Genomic DNA, 20280 nt, shown 5'->3' with positions numbered 1-20280 from the left:
TCCCCCTCGCTGCCTGGGCTGACCCTTCCTTCCTGCCCTCTCCCCCTCGCTGCCTGGGCTGACCCTTCCTTCCTGCCCTCTCCCCATCGCTGCCTGGGCTGACCCTTCCTTCCTGCCCTCTCCCCATCGCTGCCTGTGCTGACCCTTCCTTCCTGCCCTCTCCCCATCGCTGCCTGGGCTGACCCTTCCTTCCTGCCCTCTCCCCATCGCTGCCTGGGCTGACCCTTCCTTCCTGCCCTCTCCCCATCGCTGCCTGGGCTGACCCTTCCTTCCTGCCCTCTCCCCCTCGCTGCCTGTGCTGACACTTCCTTCCTGCCCTCTCCCCATCGCTGCCTGGGCTGACCCTTCCTTCCTGCCCTCTCCCCCTTGCTGCCTGTGCATCTGTCTTTCTCTCTTTGTAACAGTTTTCACATTCTTGCTTCATTTAATATGCTCCGGTCTTTCTGCTCTGCATGGACTTTTACTTCTGTGGGTCTTGGCATGGGAGCCCATCCTCTGTGCCGTTTTCTGCTATTTCTCAAGGTTTCAATAACTTTAGCCCTTAGGTAAGAGCGAATCACTGCAGCTACCTTTTGTCTCTCGCTTATCTTTGTGAGGTAATAAGGTATTTTGAGGAGCTCTGCCAGTGCACCTCATTCCTGCCCTGCAGTATCCCCTGCTATTCCAGTACTGAGACCCTCACACAGCTCTGCCAATGCACCTCACTCCTGCCCTGCAGCACCCCCTGCTATTCCAGTACTGAGACCCCCACACATAGCTCTGCCAATGCACCTCACTCCTGCCCTGCAGCACCCCTGCTATTCCAGTACTGAGACCCCCACACATAGCTCTGCCAATGCACCTCACTCCTGCCCTGCAGCACCCCCTGCTATTCCAGCACTGAGACCCCCACACATAGCTCTGCCAGTGCACCTCACTCCTGCCCTGCAGCAGTTTCATGCTGCTGTATAAAGCCTGTTATTTCTCTCCTTCCTCTTAGCATGCAGAAAGAATTGGCGCAGTTTGCCCTATTCTGCATGACTAAAGCAGACACACGGATGGCAAGTTCTTGTTCCTTCTCTTTTATCCCTGCTGCCGCGCTGTCTGTCTCTGACTGGGTTAGCTGCAGCACTTACTTTTTTCTCTTTAATGCCTCCCCAGCGTGGAAGTTATTAGGCTTGGACACAGTTACTTCATTAACTGGGACCGTCGGATGTACTGTGCAAGAAAGAACACTGCAGCCGAGGCACGGACAACCACCCTGAATGAGGAGCTTGGGCAGGTGGAGTACATCTTCTCCGACAAGACCGGGACGCTCACCCAGAACATCATGATCTTCAATAAGTGTTCGGTCAATGGCAGGAGCTACGGTGAGCCTTGGTACCAAGTGACATCATGCTGGGATCAGGGGAAAGAAGGAAATAGACAGCAGGCAGGGGAGACTGTGGAGCTTGCAATAGAGGCAGCTCGTGGTGAGAATGGAGGGAGCTGGGGGAGGGGAGCTCCAGGTGAGAATGGGGGGAGCTGGGGGAGGGGAGCTCGTGGTGAGAATGGAGGGAGCTGGGGGAGGGGAGCTCCAGGTGAGAATGGGGGGAGCTGGGGGAGGGGAGCTCGTGGTGAGAATGGAGAGAGTCTGGTGGGGAGGGGAGTTCGTGTTGGGAGCAGGTGCCAGAGAGCGGAGGAGCTCGTGTTGGGAGCAGGTGTCAGGGAGCGGAGGAGCTCGTGTTGGGAGCAGGTGTCAGGGAGCGGAGGAGTTTGTGTTGGGAGCAGTTGTCAGGGAGCTGGGGAGATCAGGTTGGGAGTGGAGCTCGTGTTGGGAGCAGGAGCCAGGGAGTGGAGCTCGTTTTGGGAGCAGGAGCCAGGGAGTGGAGCTCATGTTGGGAGCAGGAGGCGGGGAGTGGAGCTCATGTTGGGAGCAGGAGGCGGGCAGTGGAGCTCATGTTGGGAGCAGGTGCTGGGGAGCGGAGGAGTTCAGGTTGGGAGTGGAGCTCATGTTGGGAGCAGGAGGCGGGGAGTGGAGCTCATGTTGGGAGCAGGTGCTGGGGAGCGGAGGAGTTCAGGTTGGGAGTGGAGCTCATGTTGGGAGCAGGTGGTGGGGAGCGGAGGAGTTCAGGTTGGGAGTGGAGCTCATGTTGGGAGCAGGAGGCGGGGAGTGGAGCTCATGTTGGGAGCAGGAGGCGGGGAGTGGAGCTCATGTTGGGAGCAGGTGCTGGGGAGCGGGGGAGTTCAGGTTGGGAGTGGAGCTCATGTTGGGAGCAGGTGGTGGGGAGCGGAGGAGTTCAGGTTGGGAGTGGAGCTCATGTTGGGAGCAGGAGGCGGGGAGTGGAGCTCATGTTGGGAGCAGGAGGCGGGGAGTGGAGCTCATGTTGGGAGCAGGTGCTGGGGAGCGGAGGAGTTCAGGTTGGGAGTGGAGCTCATGTTGGGAGCAGGTGGTGGGGAGTGGAGCTCATGTTGGGAGCAGGTGCTGGGGAGCGGAGGAGTTCAGGTTGGGAGTGGAGCTCATGTTGGGAGCAGGTGCTGGGGAGCGGAGGAGTTCAGGTTGGGAGTGGAGCTCATGTTGGGAGCAGGTGGTGGGGAGCGGAGGAGTTCAGGTTGGGAGTGGAGCTCATGTTGGGAGCAGGAGGCGGGGAGTGGAGCTCATGTTGGGAGCAGGTGGTGGGGAGCGGAGGAGTTCAGGTTGGGAGTGGAGCTCATGTTGGGAGCAGGTGGCGGGGAACGGAGGAGTTCAGGTTGGGAGTGGAGCTCATGTTGGGAGCAGGTGGCGGGGAGCGGAGGAGTTCAGGTTGGGAGTGGAGCTCATGTTGGGAGCAGGTGGCGGGGAGCGGAGGAGTTCAGGTTGGGAGTGGAGCTCATGTTGGGAGCAGGTGGCGGGGAGCGGAGGAGTTCAGGTTGGGAGTGGAGCTCATGTTGGGAGCAGGTGGCGGGGAGCGGAGGAGTTCAGGTTGGGAGTGGAGCTCATGTTGGGAGCAGGTGGCGGGGAGCGGAGGAGTTCAGGTTGGGAGTGGAGCTCATGTTGGGAGCAGGTGGCGGGGAGCGGAGGAGTTCAGGTTGGGAGTGGAGCTCATGTTGGGAGCAGGTGGCGGGGAGCGGAGGAGTTCAGGTTGGGAGTGGAGCTCATGTTGGGAGCAGGTGGCGGGGAGTGGGGCTCCTAGTTAGAATGGAGGGGGCTGCTAGAATGTGTTCAGTGATGTCTAGGAGCTGGGGCACTTTGAGGGGGGCACTTTGTAAAAGGAATCTTCCCAGATGTGCTGTGGCTGCTGGTTTGCGAGAGCAGTCTGCAGAGCTTCCTCTTACCCTTCCTGTGCTGGGCCTGTTAAGATTACCCGCTGCTCTGTATGAATCGTTACGAGAGCCTGCCCTGTGTAAATGAAAGGAAGTCAGGTCCGTGGCCATGTTCAGGGGGTGTGGGTACCGGGCTGAGCCCCTAAAGTTCACTGAACACCCAAATTTAGATTTCTAGAAACTGGAAGGCCAGCGGGGCCAGGGGATAGAAGTTAGACACCTAGCGCTGGTTCTCAGCACTAAAAGTCAGACAACGCAGGTTTCAGGAACAAGTTCGGCTGAAACCCTGCCTGCGTCAGTTTTACTTATAAGAACACCAGCCCGAACGATTTCACTCTGCATCTTCAGTCCTCAGGAGCTCTGCCAGCAGAGGTAACTTGTTTGCTTTCCTAGGTGATGTTATTGAAGTCCTGGGAACAAAAGAAGACCTGTGTGAGGTAAAGCCCATCTTTCTTCTCTTGCCTTCGTTCCCCTGCTGACCCTGTGTGGGCTTCGATTTTTTTTATTATTCCATATTTCAGGTTCTTACCTGTGAGGCAACAGCTGGGAGGCAGATGTCCATAGGGGATTCAGCAAATTGAATGTACGTGTGTTAGGGAGGGAGGGGACGGAGCACACGTCTCTGGGTTTTTCTGCTGCAAACATTCAGGCCGATACAGTACCGTGCGCTCCGGTGGAGCGCACTGTTAGCCCGCGATTGGCCGCACGTTTCCGAAGCGCTATTCTTACCCCGTATACAGTAAGAGGTAATAGCGCGTCGAAAACGCGCGGCCAACCCCCCCGAAACTAGTGGCGCCCGCAACATGCAAATGCATGTTGATGGGCCTATTAGTCATTCCCACGCCATACAGAAAGTAAAATGCGCAGCCAAGCCGCGCCATACAGCCAAGCCGCACATTTTACTTTCAGAAACTGCCGGCACCAGGAAAGTGTACAGAAAAGCAGAAAAAACTGCTTTTCTGTACACTCTCAGACTTAATATCATGGTGATATTAAGTCGGAGGCCCCAAAATTAAAAAAAAAAAAAAAGTGGCCCGCGGGTCGGAAGACGGACACTCAATTTTGCCGGCATCCGTTTTCCGATCCCGTGGCTGTCAGCAGGTGTGAGAACCGACGCCGGCAAAATTGAGCGTCGGCTGTCAAACCCACTGACAGCCGCAGCTCCTGTCAAAAGGAGGCCCTAGGGACGCGCTAGTGTCCCTAGTGTCTCTTTTTACCGTGGGCCCTCATTTAAATACTGGTTCGTGCGCCCAGAAGATTGGCCTGGGCGCGTGTTGGGAGAGCGGGCGCTCGCCTCGGAGAACCGGCTCTCCCGCCGATTTTACTGTATCGGCCTGACAGAGCAATATTCAAATAGACTTCTGAAGGTAAATGTTTTTTTACAAGCAAAAATGGCCTCTTACAAAATTGTGTGCCTAATAGGCAGGTAAACTTATATGCGTATGTCATGCTCTTGTTTAAGTTTACCTGGATGGAGCTGGGGCGGAGTTTGGATATGGTACCTACTCTTTGGGTTTTAAAAAGTGGACTTAAGTGTGTAAATCTGCTGTGAAAATTGGTGCAAGTCTAGAACATTGACTTTTAATGTATATGTGAGTCTGAGGTTCAGCTCCCAAGATGATTGCCTCAGCCTTTCTTCTGAGATAAAGTGAAGAATAACTATAATTGAATGATGTCACATGATACTTTAGCACTATCCCTAATACCCATTGGGTTAATCTTGGAAGATCTTGCCACGCGTGGCACGGGCCTGCCTGCAGTTGCACATGTGCCCCTACCTAGCAATCTGTTGCCTTCCAATTCGATTCCTTCTTGCCTCTGTGTAAGTACCCTGTCCACAAGCTATCCCCTGGTGGTTTATAGGGGAGACTGAGACCCACAAAACCTAAGGGTCACATTTTCTAGAAATGCATCTACAGACCAAATGGAAAAAAAAAAAAACAAACTGCTGGGATCACTGATCACACACAGGGCTATCAACTAAATGGTTTAGTAAAAAAAAAGGAGATAAAGTGAACAGTAAAAGTTTTATAACCAGCAAACAACAAATAGGGAAAAGGATTATACAATAAACACTCTCTAATCAAGATTCACTTTACCTAGCCAGTACCCAAGAAAGCCCCAGTAACAGTTTGACCACAGGATGCTGTTCAGAAGTGGTACAGGCTTGGTCAGCTGTACTCAGTCAGGGCTGAGATTTTTGTCAACTTCTGGGCTTGAGCTCTATTTTGAATCCATGGGACGCGTTTAACCCTTTCAGTGTTGTCTGACACGAAGGAGAACCTTGCAGCTGCCAGGAATTGCAGAACACTGCAGAGGTCAGGAGGTCACTTGTACAGTAGCTTGAGAGTTTGCAAGGGGAGGGAGTTCTCACTGGTGAAAATGCAGGTCCTAGGTCAAAACAAGAAATTGCAACAGGCATTCCCTGTACGTACCAGGATCAGTCCAGGACACCTGGGTTGTGACTCCGCCCCAGTAGATGGAGACAGAGCAAAACTTGTCGGACTGAGCCATATATGCCCCTGTGCCAGTCACAGCCCCCCAGTCTTACTCTGTCTCCAGTAGATGGTGCAGGTGCAGTCACAGCCCCTGCCTGCCCTGATTCTGGTAGTCAGTCAGGGTTGGTTACTTTAGGTACAAATAGTCATAATTTTGTAAGCCGCAAAATGCTGCAGGATATGAATTCCCATGCCCTGCATGCTCATTTTCTCTCCCATCTGCACCCCTTGGTGTGTTTCCTGTCGTCTTTCCTTTTTGGATTTCACCTTTGTTCCTTATTTTCCGTCTGCTGCACATTGCGAATTTTCAGTTTGCTCCTCTCCCTGCTTTGCGTGTTTCCTGCATTTTCGGATTTTCCCTTGTTTTCTGCAATTTCCTCTCGTCCCCTCAGAGAGACGAGCCTGCTGATTTCTCCTTCAACCCTCTGGCTGATAAGAAGTTCTCTTTTTTGGATTCGAGCTTGCTGGAGGCAGTGAAGGTGGGAGCCCCTCTCATCCATGAGTTCTTCCGCCTGCTGTCGTTATGTCACACGGTCATGTCCGAAGAAAAGAGTGAAGGTGCGAATACGGGGACGTGGCTGTGGTGGTTCGTTTGTTGCTGTTGGATTCACGTGTAGTCTTCGGCACTCTTTGGAGAGCGTAAGACTCGTAAAGATATTAGACTCTCGACAGAAGAGGAATAGAAATCCCTCCAGGAGTTCAGGTTTTCCTTGCAGATATAAATCTTTGAAAGGGCTTCTGACCCTGTGGTGGGGATATCGCTGCGCGGCTTGGAGGGAGATATGAAGATGATGTGTGGGGCTGGAGGTGGTCGAGGAGGCTTCTGGCTCCTTGGATGGGATTTGTATCCTTGGATCTGAATCCTTGGGGTTGAGGGAGGGGAGGGGTTTCTGCCTCGTTGGAGGGGGAATGTGAATGCTTGGAGGCTTCTGGGTCATCGTATCATAAGGGTCAGTGGAAGCTGGGCATCTAAAATTTGCCCCTTTGAAAATGTTCTATGGCTAAGTGCCTAATTTTAGGTCCTAAAATGTGAGTTGCTATGGAAGCAGAGTTAAACTGGGGGGGGGGGGGGATATGCTAAGCACTTGGCCCAGATTTTCAGCAGTAACGTAGGGCCTGATTTACAAAGGCTCTTCTCCCATTCTGTGTCTGTGGGAAAATGCTTAGTAAATGAGGCCCTGAGACTTCTAAATCTAGGAAGATCACGTGCTGTGTAAATTTAGGTGATGCTTTCTGTCTCTTTGACGGGGGATATGAATGCCCGGGGAGGGGGGGGGATAGAGGCGTTGTGAATTCCTCGTCTCTTTAGTAAGCATGACAAGCTGTACCTTGCCCTTTTTTTTTGGCAGGAGGACTGTACTACAAAGCACAGTCACCCGACGAAGGCGCTCTCGTCACCGCGGCCCGGAATTTTGGCTTCGTGTTCCGTTCCCGCACCCCAAAGACCATCACCGTTCACGAGATGGGGAAACCAATCACCTACCAGCTCCTGGCTATCCTGGATTTCAACAACCTGCGAAAAAGAATGTCCGTCGTCGGTGAGAGCCCCCGGAAAAGACGTAGAGCTTAGGACAGGGGGGGGCGGGGGAGGGAAGGAGCCGGGGAAGGGGCGCCCAGGGGACGGAGGAGAGCTGGGGGGGGGAGAGAGCTCGGCGGAGGGCTGGGAATGGGAGAAAGAGGGAAGCTGCAGGTTAAAAAGCTGAGATGGGAAAGGGACGAAGCGGCTGGAAAGGCTGGGGAGCGTCCGAGGGTAAGCGGCGCCGGAGGAGAAGGGAGAAACGTGACCAGGTATTTCTGGCCCCGTCCTAGTGCGGAATCCGGAGGGGAGGATCCGTCTGTACTGCAAAGGAGCTGACACCATCCTGTTTGAGAGGCTCCACCCTTCTAACCAGATGCTAATGGGCGCCACCACGGAGCACCTCAACGTGAGTTCCTGGCTGGGGAGGGGGGGGATGAGGGCGTGCCCGGTCCTTTTTCCCTTCCCACGAGCGTCTCGCTGCTTTTGTGCAGGAATATGCAGGGGATGGCCTGCGGACACTGGTGCTGGCCTATAAGGACCTGGAGGAGGAGTACTATGAAGACTGGGCGGAGAGGCTGCAGTGGGCTAACTCAACCTTGGAGGGCCGTGAAGAGAAGCTGAGTGCAGTGTACGAAGAGATTGAGCACGATATGATGGTACATGCTTCCACTCATTGTGAGTGTGCAGGTGGATTTGTCAGTGTGTCTCTCTGGGCTTCGCTGTATGGGAGTGATGTGTGTGCGTGTGCACGTTCTTGGGCGTGTGTGCGGTTTCTGTTTTTTAAGATTTCTTTTTGTGTAGGGGTTTAAGCTGAATTGCTGTTCTCTCCTATCTGGATGTTCCTGAGAAGGTTGCGTCTGTGGTTTTCCTTGGCGGGCACCTTTTGGATTGATGTTGCTGTAGTAAAGCCGGTGCTAAATCATGAGGGCTCTTGCTTGGCCACCGAATACCTATCTTAGCACGTGCATGTGTATGGCTGGGTGTGTAAATGGTTATCGACGTGTACACTGTGTATTCGGAGAGACTGATAGTTTGTTTTTTTTTCTGTTGTTCCACCTTTTTGTTTTACAGCTGCTGGGGGCGACAGCTATTGAGGACAAACTGCAGGAGGGAGTTCCTGAAACCATCGCCATCCTGACGCTGGCTAACATCAAGATCTGGGTTCTGACCGGAGACAAACAAGGTGCACTCCATCTTTCAGTATTTCCTTGCTGTTGCTTTTGATCTTTTGCTCTTGCCTTGCCACACAACAAGTGTCTCCTTGGGGACCCACGGTCCTCTGTGCAAGATTAGATGGATGCTCGATATTCAGAGGGGGTGAGAGGGGGGATTAGGTGAATGTGGCTTGGCCAGAGGTGGTTTGTTTTTAGTTTCCCGGTCTTTACCGTTTCTCATTCCTCCCTCAGAGACAGCAGTGAACATCGGCTACTCCTGTAAAATGCTGACGGACGACATGACCGAGATATTTATCATCACTGGCCACACGGTGCGGGAGGTGCAGGAAGAGCTGAGGTGAGGCGGGAGGCGCTGAGATAAAGCAGCGCAGCTGAGAATGGCGGGGGAGAAGAAGCTGAAGCAGCTGCTCGGGGGGGGGGGGGGGGGGGTGGACGGGGAGGAGTTGCGGAGGTAAATGCGGCGACTTCGGGGAATAGTGGGGAGGAGAGCGACTCTGGGCGTGGAGAAGCAGCTGGGGTAAGTGGGGTGCCGCTCAGGTAGAGGAGTAAGGGGGCTGGAGGGGGGGGGGAGAGGCGCCAGGGTAAGGCATTGGGATTCTCAGGAGGGAGGGTGAGCAGGAGCCGCAGAAGGAGCAGGTAAGGCAGCCGGTCTGGGGGGGGGCCGAGACTTTCCCAAATTCAGCCTCGCTCTTTGATTCCCCTCCCCCCCCTTTCAGGAAAGCACGGGTGAAGATGATGGACAGCTGTCGGTCCGTTGGAAATGGTTTCTTATGTCCAGAGAAAATGTCGCCCGCCCAGATCACGTCCGTCCTGGAGGCTGTGGCTGGAGAGTACGCCTTGGTCATCAATGGGCACAGTCTGGTAAGAGACCCGCTGCTGTATCCGTGGGCGCATGGTCCAGCAGGGAGGCACGTGGTGCGGGCAGGCCCAGCAGGGCTTTGTAGGCCTCCCTCGCTATTACCCCCTTCTCGTTCCCGCTCCCAGGCTCACGCGCTCGAAGCGGACATGGAGCAGGAGTTCCTGGAGACGGCCTGTGCCTGCAAGGCCGTGATCTGCTGCCGGGTGACGCCGCTACAGAAGGCGCAGGTGGTGGAGCTGGTCAAGAAGTACAAGAAGGCTGTGACCCTGGCCATCGGGGACGGTGCCAATGATGTCAGCATGATTAAAAGTAAGGACGGAGAGAGGCCCGATGCAGCTTCTCAGCCCATCCTCGCCACACACCCAGCCAGCTGCGCGGTCGGGATGTCCATCCTGATCATGGATGAGAGACCTTTGCCTGTACTGCCTGGACGCTGTGCAAATTCGCTGCAGATATCCCGAAAACCCGACTGGCTGTGTTCTGAGGATGGGTTGAGAACCCCTGCTCCAGGGTAGGCACGTTTAGATCTTTACGTCTGTCTCCCGGTTCTTCATGATGAAGACCATTGACCGTTTTAGGAGCTGCCCCCTGTGCACTGGCTCTTGTTCAGTTGAAATCTTTTGGAAGGTGCAATCGCTGGCATTCTGCACAGCCCTCCCACTCAGGTCTCGCCAGATACAGAAGCAATATCCCCAACTTTTTCCTGCTGGCTGTTTGTAGCCCTGGGCACTCCAGCATCCTTCTGGCTTTCGAAGAAAGCAAAGCATTGTATGTGCCTGTGTGGGAGGGATTTTGTGTGTCTACAAACTGTATACATATAATATAAGGGATAGGGGATTGTATGTTTGAAAGCGAAGCACTGTATGTGCCTGTGTGGGAGGGATTTTGTGTCTACATACTGTATACATATAATATAAGGGATAGGGATTGTGTGTTTGAAAGCGAAGCATTGTATGCGCAGGTGTGGGGGGATTTTGTGTGTCTACATACTGTATACATATAATATAAGGGATAGGGGATTGTATGTTTGAAAGCGAAGCACTGTATGCGCAGGTGTGGGGGGATTTTGTGTGTCTACATACTGTATACATATAATATAAGGGATAGGGATTGTATGTTTGAAAGCGAAGCACTGTATGCGCAGGTGTGGGAGGGATTTTGTGTCTACATACTGTATACATATAATATAAGGGATAGGGATTGTATGTTTGAAAGCGAAGCACTGTATGCGCAGGTATGGGAGGGATTTTGTGTGTCTACATACTGTATACATATAATATAAGGGATAGGGATTGTATGTTTGAAAGCGAAGCATTGTATGTGCCTGTGTGGGAGGGATTTTGTGTGTCTACGTACTGTATACATATAATATAAGGGATAGGGATTGTATGTTTGAAAGTGAAGCATTGTATGCGCAGGTATGGGAGGGATTTTGTGTGTCTACATACTGTATACATATAATATAAGGGATAGGGATTGTGTGTTTGAAAGCAAAGCACTGTATGTGCCTGTGTGGGAGGGATTTTGTGTGTCTACGTACTGTATACATATAATATAAGGGATAGGGATTGTATGTTTGAAAGTGAAGCATTGTATGCGCAGGTGTGGGGGGATTTTGTGTGTCTATATACTGTATACATACAATATAAGGGATAAGGATTGTATGTTTGAAAGCGAAGCACTGTATGTGCCTGTGTGGGAGGGATTTTGTGTCTACATACTGTATACATATAAGGGATAGGGATTGTATGTTTGAAAGCGAAGCACTGTATGCGCAGGTATGGGAGGGATTTTGTGTGTCTACATACTGTATACGTATAATATAAGGGATAGGGATTGTATGTTTGAAAGCGAAGCATTGTATGCGCAGGTGTGGGGGGATTTTGTGTGTCTATATACTGTATACATATAATATAAGGGATAGGGATTGTATGTTTGAAAGCGAAGCATTGTATGCGCAGGTGTGGGGGGATTTTGTGTGTCTACATACTGTATACGTATAATATAAGGGATAGGGATTGTGTGTTTGAAAGCGAAGCACTGTATGCGCAGGTGTGGGGGGATTTTGTGTGTCTATATACTGTATACATATAATATAAGGGATAGGGATTGTGTGTTTGAAAGCGAAGCATTGTATGTGCAGGTGTGGGAGGGATTTTGTGTGTCTACATACTGTATACGTATAATATAAGGGATAGGGATTGTGTGTTTGAAAGCGAAGCACTGTATGCGCAGGTGTGGGGGGATTTTGTGTGTGTATATACTGTATACATATAATATAAGGGATAGGGATTGTGTGTTTGAAAGCGAAGCATTGTATGCGCAGGTGTGGGAGGGATTTTGTGTGTCTACATACTGTATACATATAATATAAGGGATAGGGAATGTATGTTTGAAAGCGAAGCATTGTATGTGCCTGTGTGGGAGGGATTTTGTGTGTCTACGTACTGTATACATATAATATAAGGGATAGGGATTGTATGTTTGAAAGCGAAGCACTGTATGCGCAGGTATGGGAGGGATTTTGTGTGTCTACATACTGTATACATATAATATAAGGGATAGGGATTGTGTGTTTGAAAGCAAAGCACTGTATGTGCCTGTGTGGGAGGGATTTTGTGTGTCTACGTACTGTATACATATAATATAAGGGATAGGGATTGTATGTTTGAAAGTGAAGCATTGTATGCGCAGGTGTGGGGGGATTTTGTGTGTCTACATACTGTATACATATAATATAAGGGATAGGGATTGTAGGTTTGAAAGCGAAGCACTGTATGCCCAGGTGTGATTTTGTGTGTCTACATACTGTATACATATAAGGGATAGGGATTGTATGTTTGAAAGTGAAGCATTGTATGTGCCTGTGTGGGAGGGATTTTGTGTGTCTACATACTGTATACATATAATATAAGGGATAGGGATTGTATGTTTGACCCCTGTTGTGCACTGTGAAAACTCTCACCCGCTATATATATATATATTTTTTTTTTTACTGCACAGCTGCCCACATTGGTGTTGGAATCAGTGGACAGGAGGGGATCCAGGCTGTGCTGGCCTCCGACTATTCCTTCTCCCAGTTTAAGTTTCTGCAGCGCCTGCTCTTGGTGCACGGCCGGTGGTCCTACCTCCGCATGTGCAAGTTCCTCTGTTATTTCTTCTACAAGAACTTTGCTTTCACCATGGTCCATTTCTGGTTTGGTTTCTTCTGTGGATTTTCTGCCCAGGTGAGCCAGGCCCTGGGGCCCGTGTCCCGTTTGCACACTGCACGGCCGCCTCCGCTTTCTCCTGGGCTCTGACGGGGCAGCCTTCCCTTTAAACAGCCTCCATCAAAGCACACCGGAGCATTTCTGCCTCTGGCGCAGCGCCGGCGAGGCAGCTACGTCAGTCTGTTGCTAGAGGAGCTGGTGGACACGGCTTCAGGTCTGCCTGGCTGTGCCTGCTTGCAGGGCCCCGAGCTAGTGGGTGCTGCTGAGCTCCGGGGGAGGGCGGTGGTGCTCACTCTTTGGAAAGGTTACCGTCAGACCCGCTAATGGCATCGGTGATCGAGCATGCTTGTCACTTGTAGGACTGGGGGGGGGGGGGGGGGCAGTTAATGCACGGTTCCCAGCTGTTAAATGTTCCACTGCCTCTTCTTCGCAGACTGTCTACGACCAGTACTTCATCACGCTCTATAACATCGTGTATACGTCGCTGCCTGTCCTTGCCATGGGAGTCTTTGACCAGGTAAGTGGCTGTACGGTTTGTAGAAATGGGGAGGGGGGAGGGCTATCGCCACCTGGATTGCAGCCTAGCGCCTGGAAAGCAGTCGCCCGCCCCACACGAACTCCGTCGAGCAACGTCCTCAGCGCCTTCGTGCTAGTACCAGTGCACTTTGTTTGCCAACTTTGCCTCACTCCCGCGCTCCGAAAAGGAGGCGGCCATTTTCAAGACGATCTCCCGTTCCTCCGCCCCCATCTCCCCAGCAGGTTTGGTTGACCTAGGCCCAGCTGTTTGGAAGTTATTGGGGGGGGGGGGGGAGCACACACCCGTTCAGGCTGAGCAGAGCGAGGCTGCGGCCTCCGGGCCTGCTGTGAATTATCGAAAATATCCGCTTAGCTTTCTAGACCGCAGCTGCCCGTGCTTGGGGGACGTCCGTTTCAGATGCAGGCCCGTTTTCCCCTCCCCCCCCTCTCTCTTTCAGGATGTGCCGGAGCAGCGCAGTCTCGAGTACCCAAAGCTGTACGAGCCGGGGCAGCTGAACTTGCTCTTTAACAAACGAGAGTTCTTCATCTGCATTGCTCAGGGCATTTACACCTCTGTCCTGATGTTCTTCATTCCCTACGGGGTCTTTGCGGAAGCCACGCGGGACGACGGGACTCAGCTGGCCGACTACCAGTCCTTCGCCGTCACCGTGGCCACGTCGCTGGTGATCGTGGTCAGCGTGCAGGTGGGTCGGGCGCAGCCGCCAGGGCCTCTCGGTGCGGTGCCAAGATGGCACCCGGGACCCCCCCTTCCCCTCCCCCCCCCCCCCCCCTGGTGACCTGCCTCCCTCTTTCCTCCTTACAGATTGGGCTGGATACGGGCTACTGGACGGCCATTAATCACTTCTTCATCTGGGGAAGCCTGGCTATGTATTTTGCCATCCTGTTTGCCATGCACAGTGACGGGCTCTTCGAGATGTTCCCCAACCAGTTCCGCTTCGTGGGTGAGTAGCCGCGCGCCTCTGCGGGGGGGGGGGGGGGTTTGGAGGGACTGGCGGAGCTCCGTGGCATGGGATTTTAGTCTGCTTTCCGCGGCTGGCCTTGGGGGGGGGGTACGAGCGAGGCAGGCAGCCTCCCAGGGTGGCGAAAAACAAAAAAACCCACGATCTGTCCTCATTCCCAAAAGCAGCGAAGAAGAGAAGAGAAAACATCCAAGCTGAGCCGGGCTCTATGGCATTGCAGAAGAAAGCAAACTGGGGAGACTGACGAGCCTTTGGTGCTCTCTTGTGCTCTGGTCCAGTGAGCTGCATCGGGCAGCCTCGGGCCCTGCCGGTCTCTGGTACTGCAATGCGCTCCCAGTCCGCACCAGGCCCCTCTCCTCCTGCTGGCTCAGGTTCTCCTTTCAAACAGCAAGGCGTAAGGGGGTAGCAAACGGGGGTCTGCCAAAGGGCATTTAAAGCACCCCCAGGGCCCGGATTAAGCCATAGGTGCCCATGGGCATGGGAGGGGAGTGGAAGCCCCAAAAATCATCAGAGGGGACCGGGCTTCTGCTCACATCTTCCCCTCTCCCCTCTCCCCTGGGCTGCCGCGAAGAACCTCAGATAAATTCAGCCTGGGGCCTGTGCGCTGGTGCCGGGGGGCCAGGCTGCTGCAGGTTCGGTGAGCATGCACCAGCTCACAGGCCCCACGCCGAGTTGAGCTGAAGTTCTTGGTGATGAGAGTGCGCTGCTGCTATCAAAATCTGACTCTCTATCCCTGGGCAGCATTGCAGCAAACCAGAAATTTGCTGCAATGCTGCCCTGGAAAGAAACAGGTACGAGCCGTCTTTCTGTCTGAATGATACTTTACAAAGAAACGCAGCGGATGGGGGAAGAAAAGAGAACGCCGGCTCCACCCAGTCTGCCCACTTAAAAGAAACTGGCGCCAAACTGGCTTTAGCTTCCAGCATGGTGTGATTTAGGCTGAGCTCTCGGTCGTACGGCAGGAAGCAGCGAGACTACTCGAGCTGCTTGCACGATGACGAGTGCCCTAGGCGTGTTGGTACCTGCACCCCCCCCCCCCCCCCAGCCCTGCAGTTTCACCCTCTGTGCCCGCCTCCCCCCTTGGAGCTCATGGTTCGCGCTGGCTCCCAGCACGGCAGTGGCTCACAGGTCTTCAGTCCTACCCCACACCCCCTAATTCTGCCGCGCTGGGCCTAAGCCTAGCGTGCGTGTGCAGAAATCCAGGCCGCTCCTGCGTCTGAAACAGATGTGCTCGGCAGCTGGCCAGCCTCCGAGATGCCCGCATCCAGGAAGGTCGGGCTCTCTGGCTGCTCAAACAGCCGTTTTTTGTAAGGGCTGAGGTTTCCTGGAAACCCAGACACCGGGCTGCCCATTTCCCTCTCCTCTCCAGCCTTGCTTTTGGGCTCATCCCGAGCCTGGAAGGCTTCCACGCCCCCTCGTTCTGTGGAAAGTTCTTGAAGCCTGTTGGGACAGGTGAATGATTATATGCTATGGCTTCCCTTCTCGCTCAGCGCACATCATCCTTGCTCCCTCACTCTCGCTGTGCATGGCTTCTGGGGCAGGTTTCCTTGTCCACATCCTCCTCTGGCGTGAACACCGTTCTCAGGAGACGGAAGATTGTACCTTCCCTCTCCTGTGCCCGTCATCCTTCTCTATTTATCCCTATTAACTTTCCCGACTGCTTTGTCACGGCGGCTGGCTACGCTGGGGGCATCGGCGCTGGTCTTTTTCTGGTTTGCATAGTGCCAGGTCTTTACTTCCAACAAGGTATTTGGCCTTTGGAGCTCTGCCTCTCTAATGCATGATTTTACCTTTTTTTTTTGGAGTGAAGTGGAGGTGCCAAACCTTCACCCGTAAACATTTGGAACATGGTTCTCTTTCATCTTGTCTACGCTGCCGCATATTTTCACGTCCGCTGCATCAGCTGTATTTTCTCTTCTTGCCCCTCTCGGTGATGAGACCCGAGCCTAGCACTGATCATGTTCCCTTAACCAGCGTGGACTGGTCCTTGATGACCACTCCCCAGTCCTGTTCCTCCGTCGGTTTGTCTCCCAGTTTATAAATGTTACTGCCAGCCCTGCCTGGCTCGCTTGCTCTCCAATCTTGCCTCTGATACTGTAATCCTCTGGCTTCCAGCTCCTGCTCCAAAACGTTGAGAGACCGCACCTTGCATACTGGTTGCGGTTCTGCTCCCCGCCTCTCAAAAAAGGATAGAGCTGCACCGGAGAAAGTGCGGAGAAGGGCGACCAAAATGATAAGGGGCATGGAACGGCTGCCCTGTGAGGAAAGGCTAAGGAGGTTAGGGCTGTTCAGCTCGGAGAAGAGACTCCTCCCTGTCAACCTCTGCCCTCTCACTGTAGCTACCAGAGGGCCAGGCGTGTGTGGCTGCACACACTGCAAAGCAGCCCCCTCTCCACTCAGAGCCCAGACCCAGCAGGAGGAATGGCTGGGGCACGGCCCAGGCCCCACGCCAACACCGTAAGCACAGCCCGTTCAAAGCGCAAAGGCTGCTAGTGCCTGGCGGCTGCATCCCTGCCCATGGGGGCCAGTCCAGATGAGGCAGAGCAGCTGCAAGGTGGGCCTTGCACTAGAGGGGGAGGGGAAGAGATGGAGCTCGAGCAGAAACAGCCAAGCAAAACCGTGCTGGAGGAGCCCCTTCCCCTCACACACAAGTAATTGCCTCCTCCCCCCTCTTATTTCTCCAGCTAATTTTCTCTGACCTCCCCCTTGTCTGTCTGGTTCCTGCACCGTGGTCTTTTTTTCCTGCCACCATGTTTCCATCCACCCCAGCTACTCAGCTCTACAATCCCCCTCCCCTGGGAGCCTGTTCGCTCATCCATCATGGCTGCTTCCGCCTGCTGCAGTGACTCGTTGCTTTTGCAGTGCTCTAGCCGAGGTCTCGCCTCGTCCTCCCCTTGCTCGCCCGCGCCGCGCCTCGGCGTCCGTCTTGCAGTTAACGAGGCAGTAACCTTTTTTTCTTTGCAGGTAATTCCCAGAACACGCTGGCCCAGCCCACCGTCTGGCTCACCATTGGCCTGACTACAGTCGTGTGCATAATGCCGGTGGTGGCAATCCGTTTCTTGAAGCTGGATTTGAAACCCGAGCTCTCGGACACGGTAAGGAGCAACAAGAAGGGGGGGTGGGGGGGGGCAGGCAGTCGCCCTGGCCGAGGCTGGGGGGGGTCTGCCACAGGAAAGCGGGGGTGATTTTAATTACTGTATGCTAGCACCAACCTCCGCCAGGCCCAGCCTGAAGTCAGAAAGCAAGGATGATTGCTCTGCAAATGGCCCCACCTTTTATCCAGCATTCACGCCAGTTGGTGTTCACGTTGGCAGAAATGCAGAGCCTTCCACCCGAGTCCTGGAGTCACTAATCCTACAACGAGCAAATAGTCTCACTTTTGCCTTTGTTATTCCAGGAGTCATTTATGTTGGGATTAAATGTGTGAATGGAGTTTTGAGGAGGAAACTCCAGGATTAAGTTGGAACACAAAGCAAACTTGTGTTATCTTTAAAACCCGGAATAGATCCACAGCGTGAGAGTGAAGCTGTAATTATATTTAGTTTAATTGGTGATTTATAGTCCACCTTTCATGGCTGGCCTGGTGCTGTAGGGCTTTCCCCGTCTCCAGAGGCCTCTCGCAGTCCTTAACAGGCCGGTGCAGTCCCGCGCGCGTCCGTAACCCTGGCTGCAAAACTGGGGTCAGCGCGTCCAGTCGCCAGGGGAGGTAATAGCGCTCATCACGTGTGTTCCCGCGCAGCTCCTCTTCTCCTAGCTCGATCCAAGTTCAGACAGGTTTGAGAGTGAAACAGTACTAGTGGGAGAGAACATTCCTCCGTTTTTTTTGGAGAAAGAAGCAGTTTCTGACCCTTCCCTCGCAGAGTGCGGCTCCTTCTTGGGGAAGGGGTGGGGGGGGGGGGGTGCTGCTCTCTGCTTCGCTATTCTCTTCCATTCTCCTCTTAATTCCCCATTCTCCCCTCTGCTGCTCCTTCAGAGCTGTGCACAGTACTACATTTCACCAGCAGAGGGCAGTGCTGCCAGCAGCCCTATCAGACCCCTGCATGTAATCTATAACTGGGGCCTCCCTGAATTATTTGTAGAGATTAAGAATATCTAATTTTAACAGTTAGACTTCAATTTAAGAAAGTAAGGGAAAACCCGCCCAGCACCCTTTCCCTGGCCTCTGACCCCCACCAGGCCCTGCAGTAGTGGTAATGATCTACGGCTGAGGGCACGTGAGATCACGACCTCCCTCTGCCACTGTGCGTGACCCTGGGCCAAGTCCCTTTCTCCTTCCCCTTTAAGGGAGGCCAGGGGGCACTGGCCCGAAAGTTTCTAAGGGGGGGTAGTAATAAGGTGGTTTGCCAGCAAGCTGCTCCTCCTCCTGACTTTCTCCTCTTCTCTCAGGTCCGCTACACCCAGCTGGTCCGTAAGAAGCAGAAGCCGCACCGCCGCTCCATGCGCAGGGTGGGGCGCGCAGGATCCCGCCGCTCTGGCTACGCCTTCTCGCACCAGGAAGGGTTTGGGGAGCTCATCATGTCTGGCATGAACATGCGCCTCAGCTCCATGGCGCTCTCCAGCTTCGCCACCCGCTCCAGCTCCAGCTGGATAGAGACCCTGAGGAAAAAGAAGGGCGACACCAGCAGCAGTCCCAGCGCCGACAAGACCGTGAAGGTGTAAGAGAGAGAGAGAGAGCTTGGGGGCTCGCTGCTGCTTCTCCGGCCTTCCATGTTCCTGTGCCAGGAACCCCAAAGGCTCCGCTGCACAGGAGCAAAGCAGGAGAGGAACCCAAGAGTTAACCTCAGATGTGCTAGGGGGGCCATCAGATCCTAACGGAGTCCGTCAGCTTCCAGGGGAACCGGTCTGCCTCTCGCTACGGGACCGCGCTGGGCCGTTGTGCACACACACACACACACACACACACACACACACACACACCAAAGACTGGATGAGCTCAGGGATGCAGGCGGCAGCAACAAATCGAGCTGCTGTCATTGTAGGAGCAGCTAAAACCCGTCCAGCAGATCATAGTCATCTCATTCCTTGCTTCGCCACCGAGATCAGGATACTCCGGGGGGGAGGGGGGGGCTGTCTTATTTATCCCCTACCAACAAACAAAGTGGAACAGATCTCGCCGCTTACTTGCTGGTTTCCCACTGAGCGAAGGTACAGACAGAGGGCCTGGAATCCAAAATCCTTCAGCTGGGTTAGCTTCTCATTATTTTTCCAAAACAAGGGGGCGCCCAGCCTGCTCCACCCAGTTCCCTTTTCTCTCTGTGCTGGCTGCTTGAGCAACGCCGACGTGATTCCCCCCCCCCCCCCCCCCCTCCCACGACGCTTGTGCTGCTCACTGTGATTCATCTCTTGGGAGCAAGAAACATTTCACGCTCGCCCTTTCTCAACCGTTGCGAGAATTACTGTTTCCACTTTCGACCCTCCTAGCGCGCGGGAGCTTCGCCGGGCATCCTGGGATTTAAGACACAAGTACTGCTCCCGCGTGCGCGCATACGCACACACAGGTCCTTACTGCCAACGAGGCAAGGCCCAGGCTGCAGCTCCTCAGGTCTCTCCCTGGGGCGAGGACTCGCCCAGAAGGGCGTTTCTCCCATCATCGCCCCGCCGGAGTTTTAACCAGACTGTTCTTCCCTCAGGTGTGGGGCCTAGCGTGCAGGAGAAATTGCATTCTCCCTCCCTCGTGGAGGGTTTAAGTCATAGCAGGACTGGCAAGAGGGAGATCTCGCCTGCTGAGGGAGATTATATAAATATAGGCCGAGGTAGCGCTCGCTAGACTGTATTCCTGACCATGCAGTTAACACTGTTCCACAACGTCTGTGTCTGCTGCACAAAGGCAGATTCTAATTTTTATACCAAAGAGAGTAGTTTTTTCATATGGTTTTCTTTATATAATGTATAAATACATGGTTTTTTTTTTTAGTTTCTCTCTCTGTTTTTAGGGGGAGAGGTATATGCAGTTTGACTGTAATTATCAGACTATATAATTTATTACATATTTCTATACTTGCTTATTGTATTGGTTTATTAGACTATGCCTTTTTTTTTATAAAAAGCTCATTTCAGAAAATGTTTCCCTATGCTCAGTAATTGGAAGAAAGGACCTGATGTATGAATTACCTTAGCACGGGCAAACTCTCTAGGCGCAGTTCTGACGCTGGATAAATCCACCATGCAGCCAGTATTGCAGGCCCTGAGAAATGTTAATTTAATACCAAGTGTTACAGCAGAGAAACCCGTCTCTCACACACTAACACCACCCGGGTCCCTAA

At 53.4% G+C, this 20280-nt stretch overlaps 1 protein-coding gene across 4 annotated transcripts in view; it reads left to right on the top strand.

Annotated features, from left to right (window-relative positions):
* Nucleotides 1–20020, top strand: part of ATP8B2 (ATPase phospholipid transporting 8B2) — a 51919-nt gene extending 31899 nt beyond the window's left edge. For all 4 annotated transcript variants that reach the window (XM_029580417.1, XM_029580419.1, XM_029580418.1 and 1 more), the window contains 16 exons: nt 1141–1349; nt 3655–3698; nt 6152–6317; nt 7109–7297; nt 7569–7684; nt 7770–7934; nt 8350–8461; nt 8685–8790; nt 9170–9314; nt 9438–9621; nt 12316–12539; nt 12955–13038; nt 13496–13741; nt 13861–13999; nt 16982–17112; nt 18404–20020. In XM_029580417.1, coding sequence (XP_029436277.1) covers nt 1141–1349; nt 3655–3698; nt 6152–6317; nt 7109–7297; nt 7569–7684; nt 7770–7934; nt 8350–8461; nt 8685–8790; nt 9170–9314; nt 9438–9621; nt 12316–12539; nt 12955–13038; nt 13496–13741; nt 13861–13999; nt 16982–17112; nt 18404–18676 — 2533 coding nt within the window. In that variant the 3' untranslated portion in view covers nt 18677–20020. The remainder of the gene's footprint in view (nt 1–1140; nt 1350–3654; nt 3699–6151; nt 6318–7108; nt 7298–7568; nt 7685–7769; nt 7935–8349; nt 8462–8684; nt 8791–9169; nt 9315–9437; nt 9622–12315; nt 12540–12954; nt 13039–13495; nt 13742–13860; nt 14000–16981; nt 17113–18403) is intronic.
* Nucleotides 20021–20280: the final 260 nt, after the last annotated feature.

Source organism: Rhinatrema bivittatum, chromosome 16 (genome assembly GCF_901001135.1).
Source record: "Rhinatrema bivittatum chromosome 16, aRhiBiv1.1, whole genome shotgun sequence".
Classification (NCBI taxonomy): domain Eukaryota; kingdom Metazoa; phylum Chordata; class Amphibia; order Gymnophiona; family Rhinatrematidae; genus Rhinatrema; species Rhinatrema bivittatum.
Note: the sequence above shows the minus strand (reverse complement) of the source record. Positions and strands in the feature narration are given on the sequence as shown.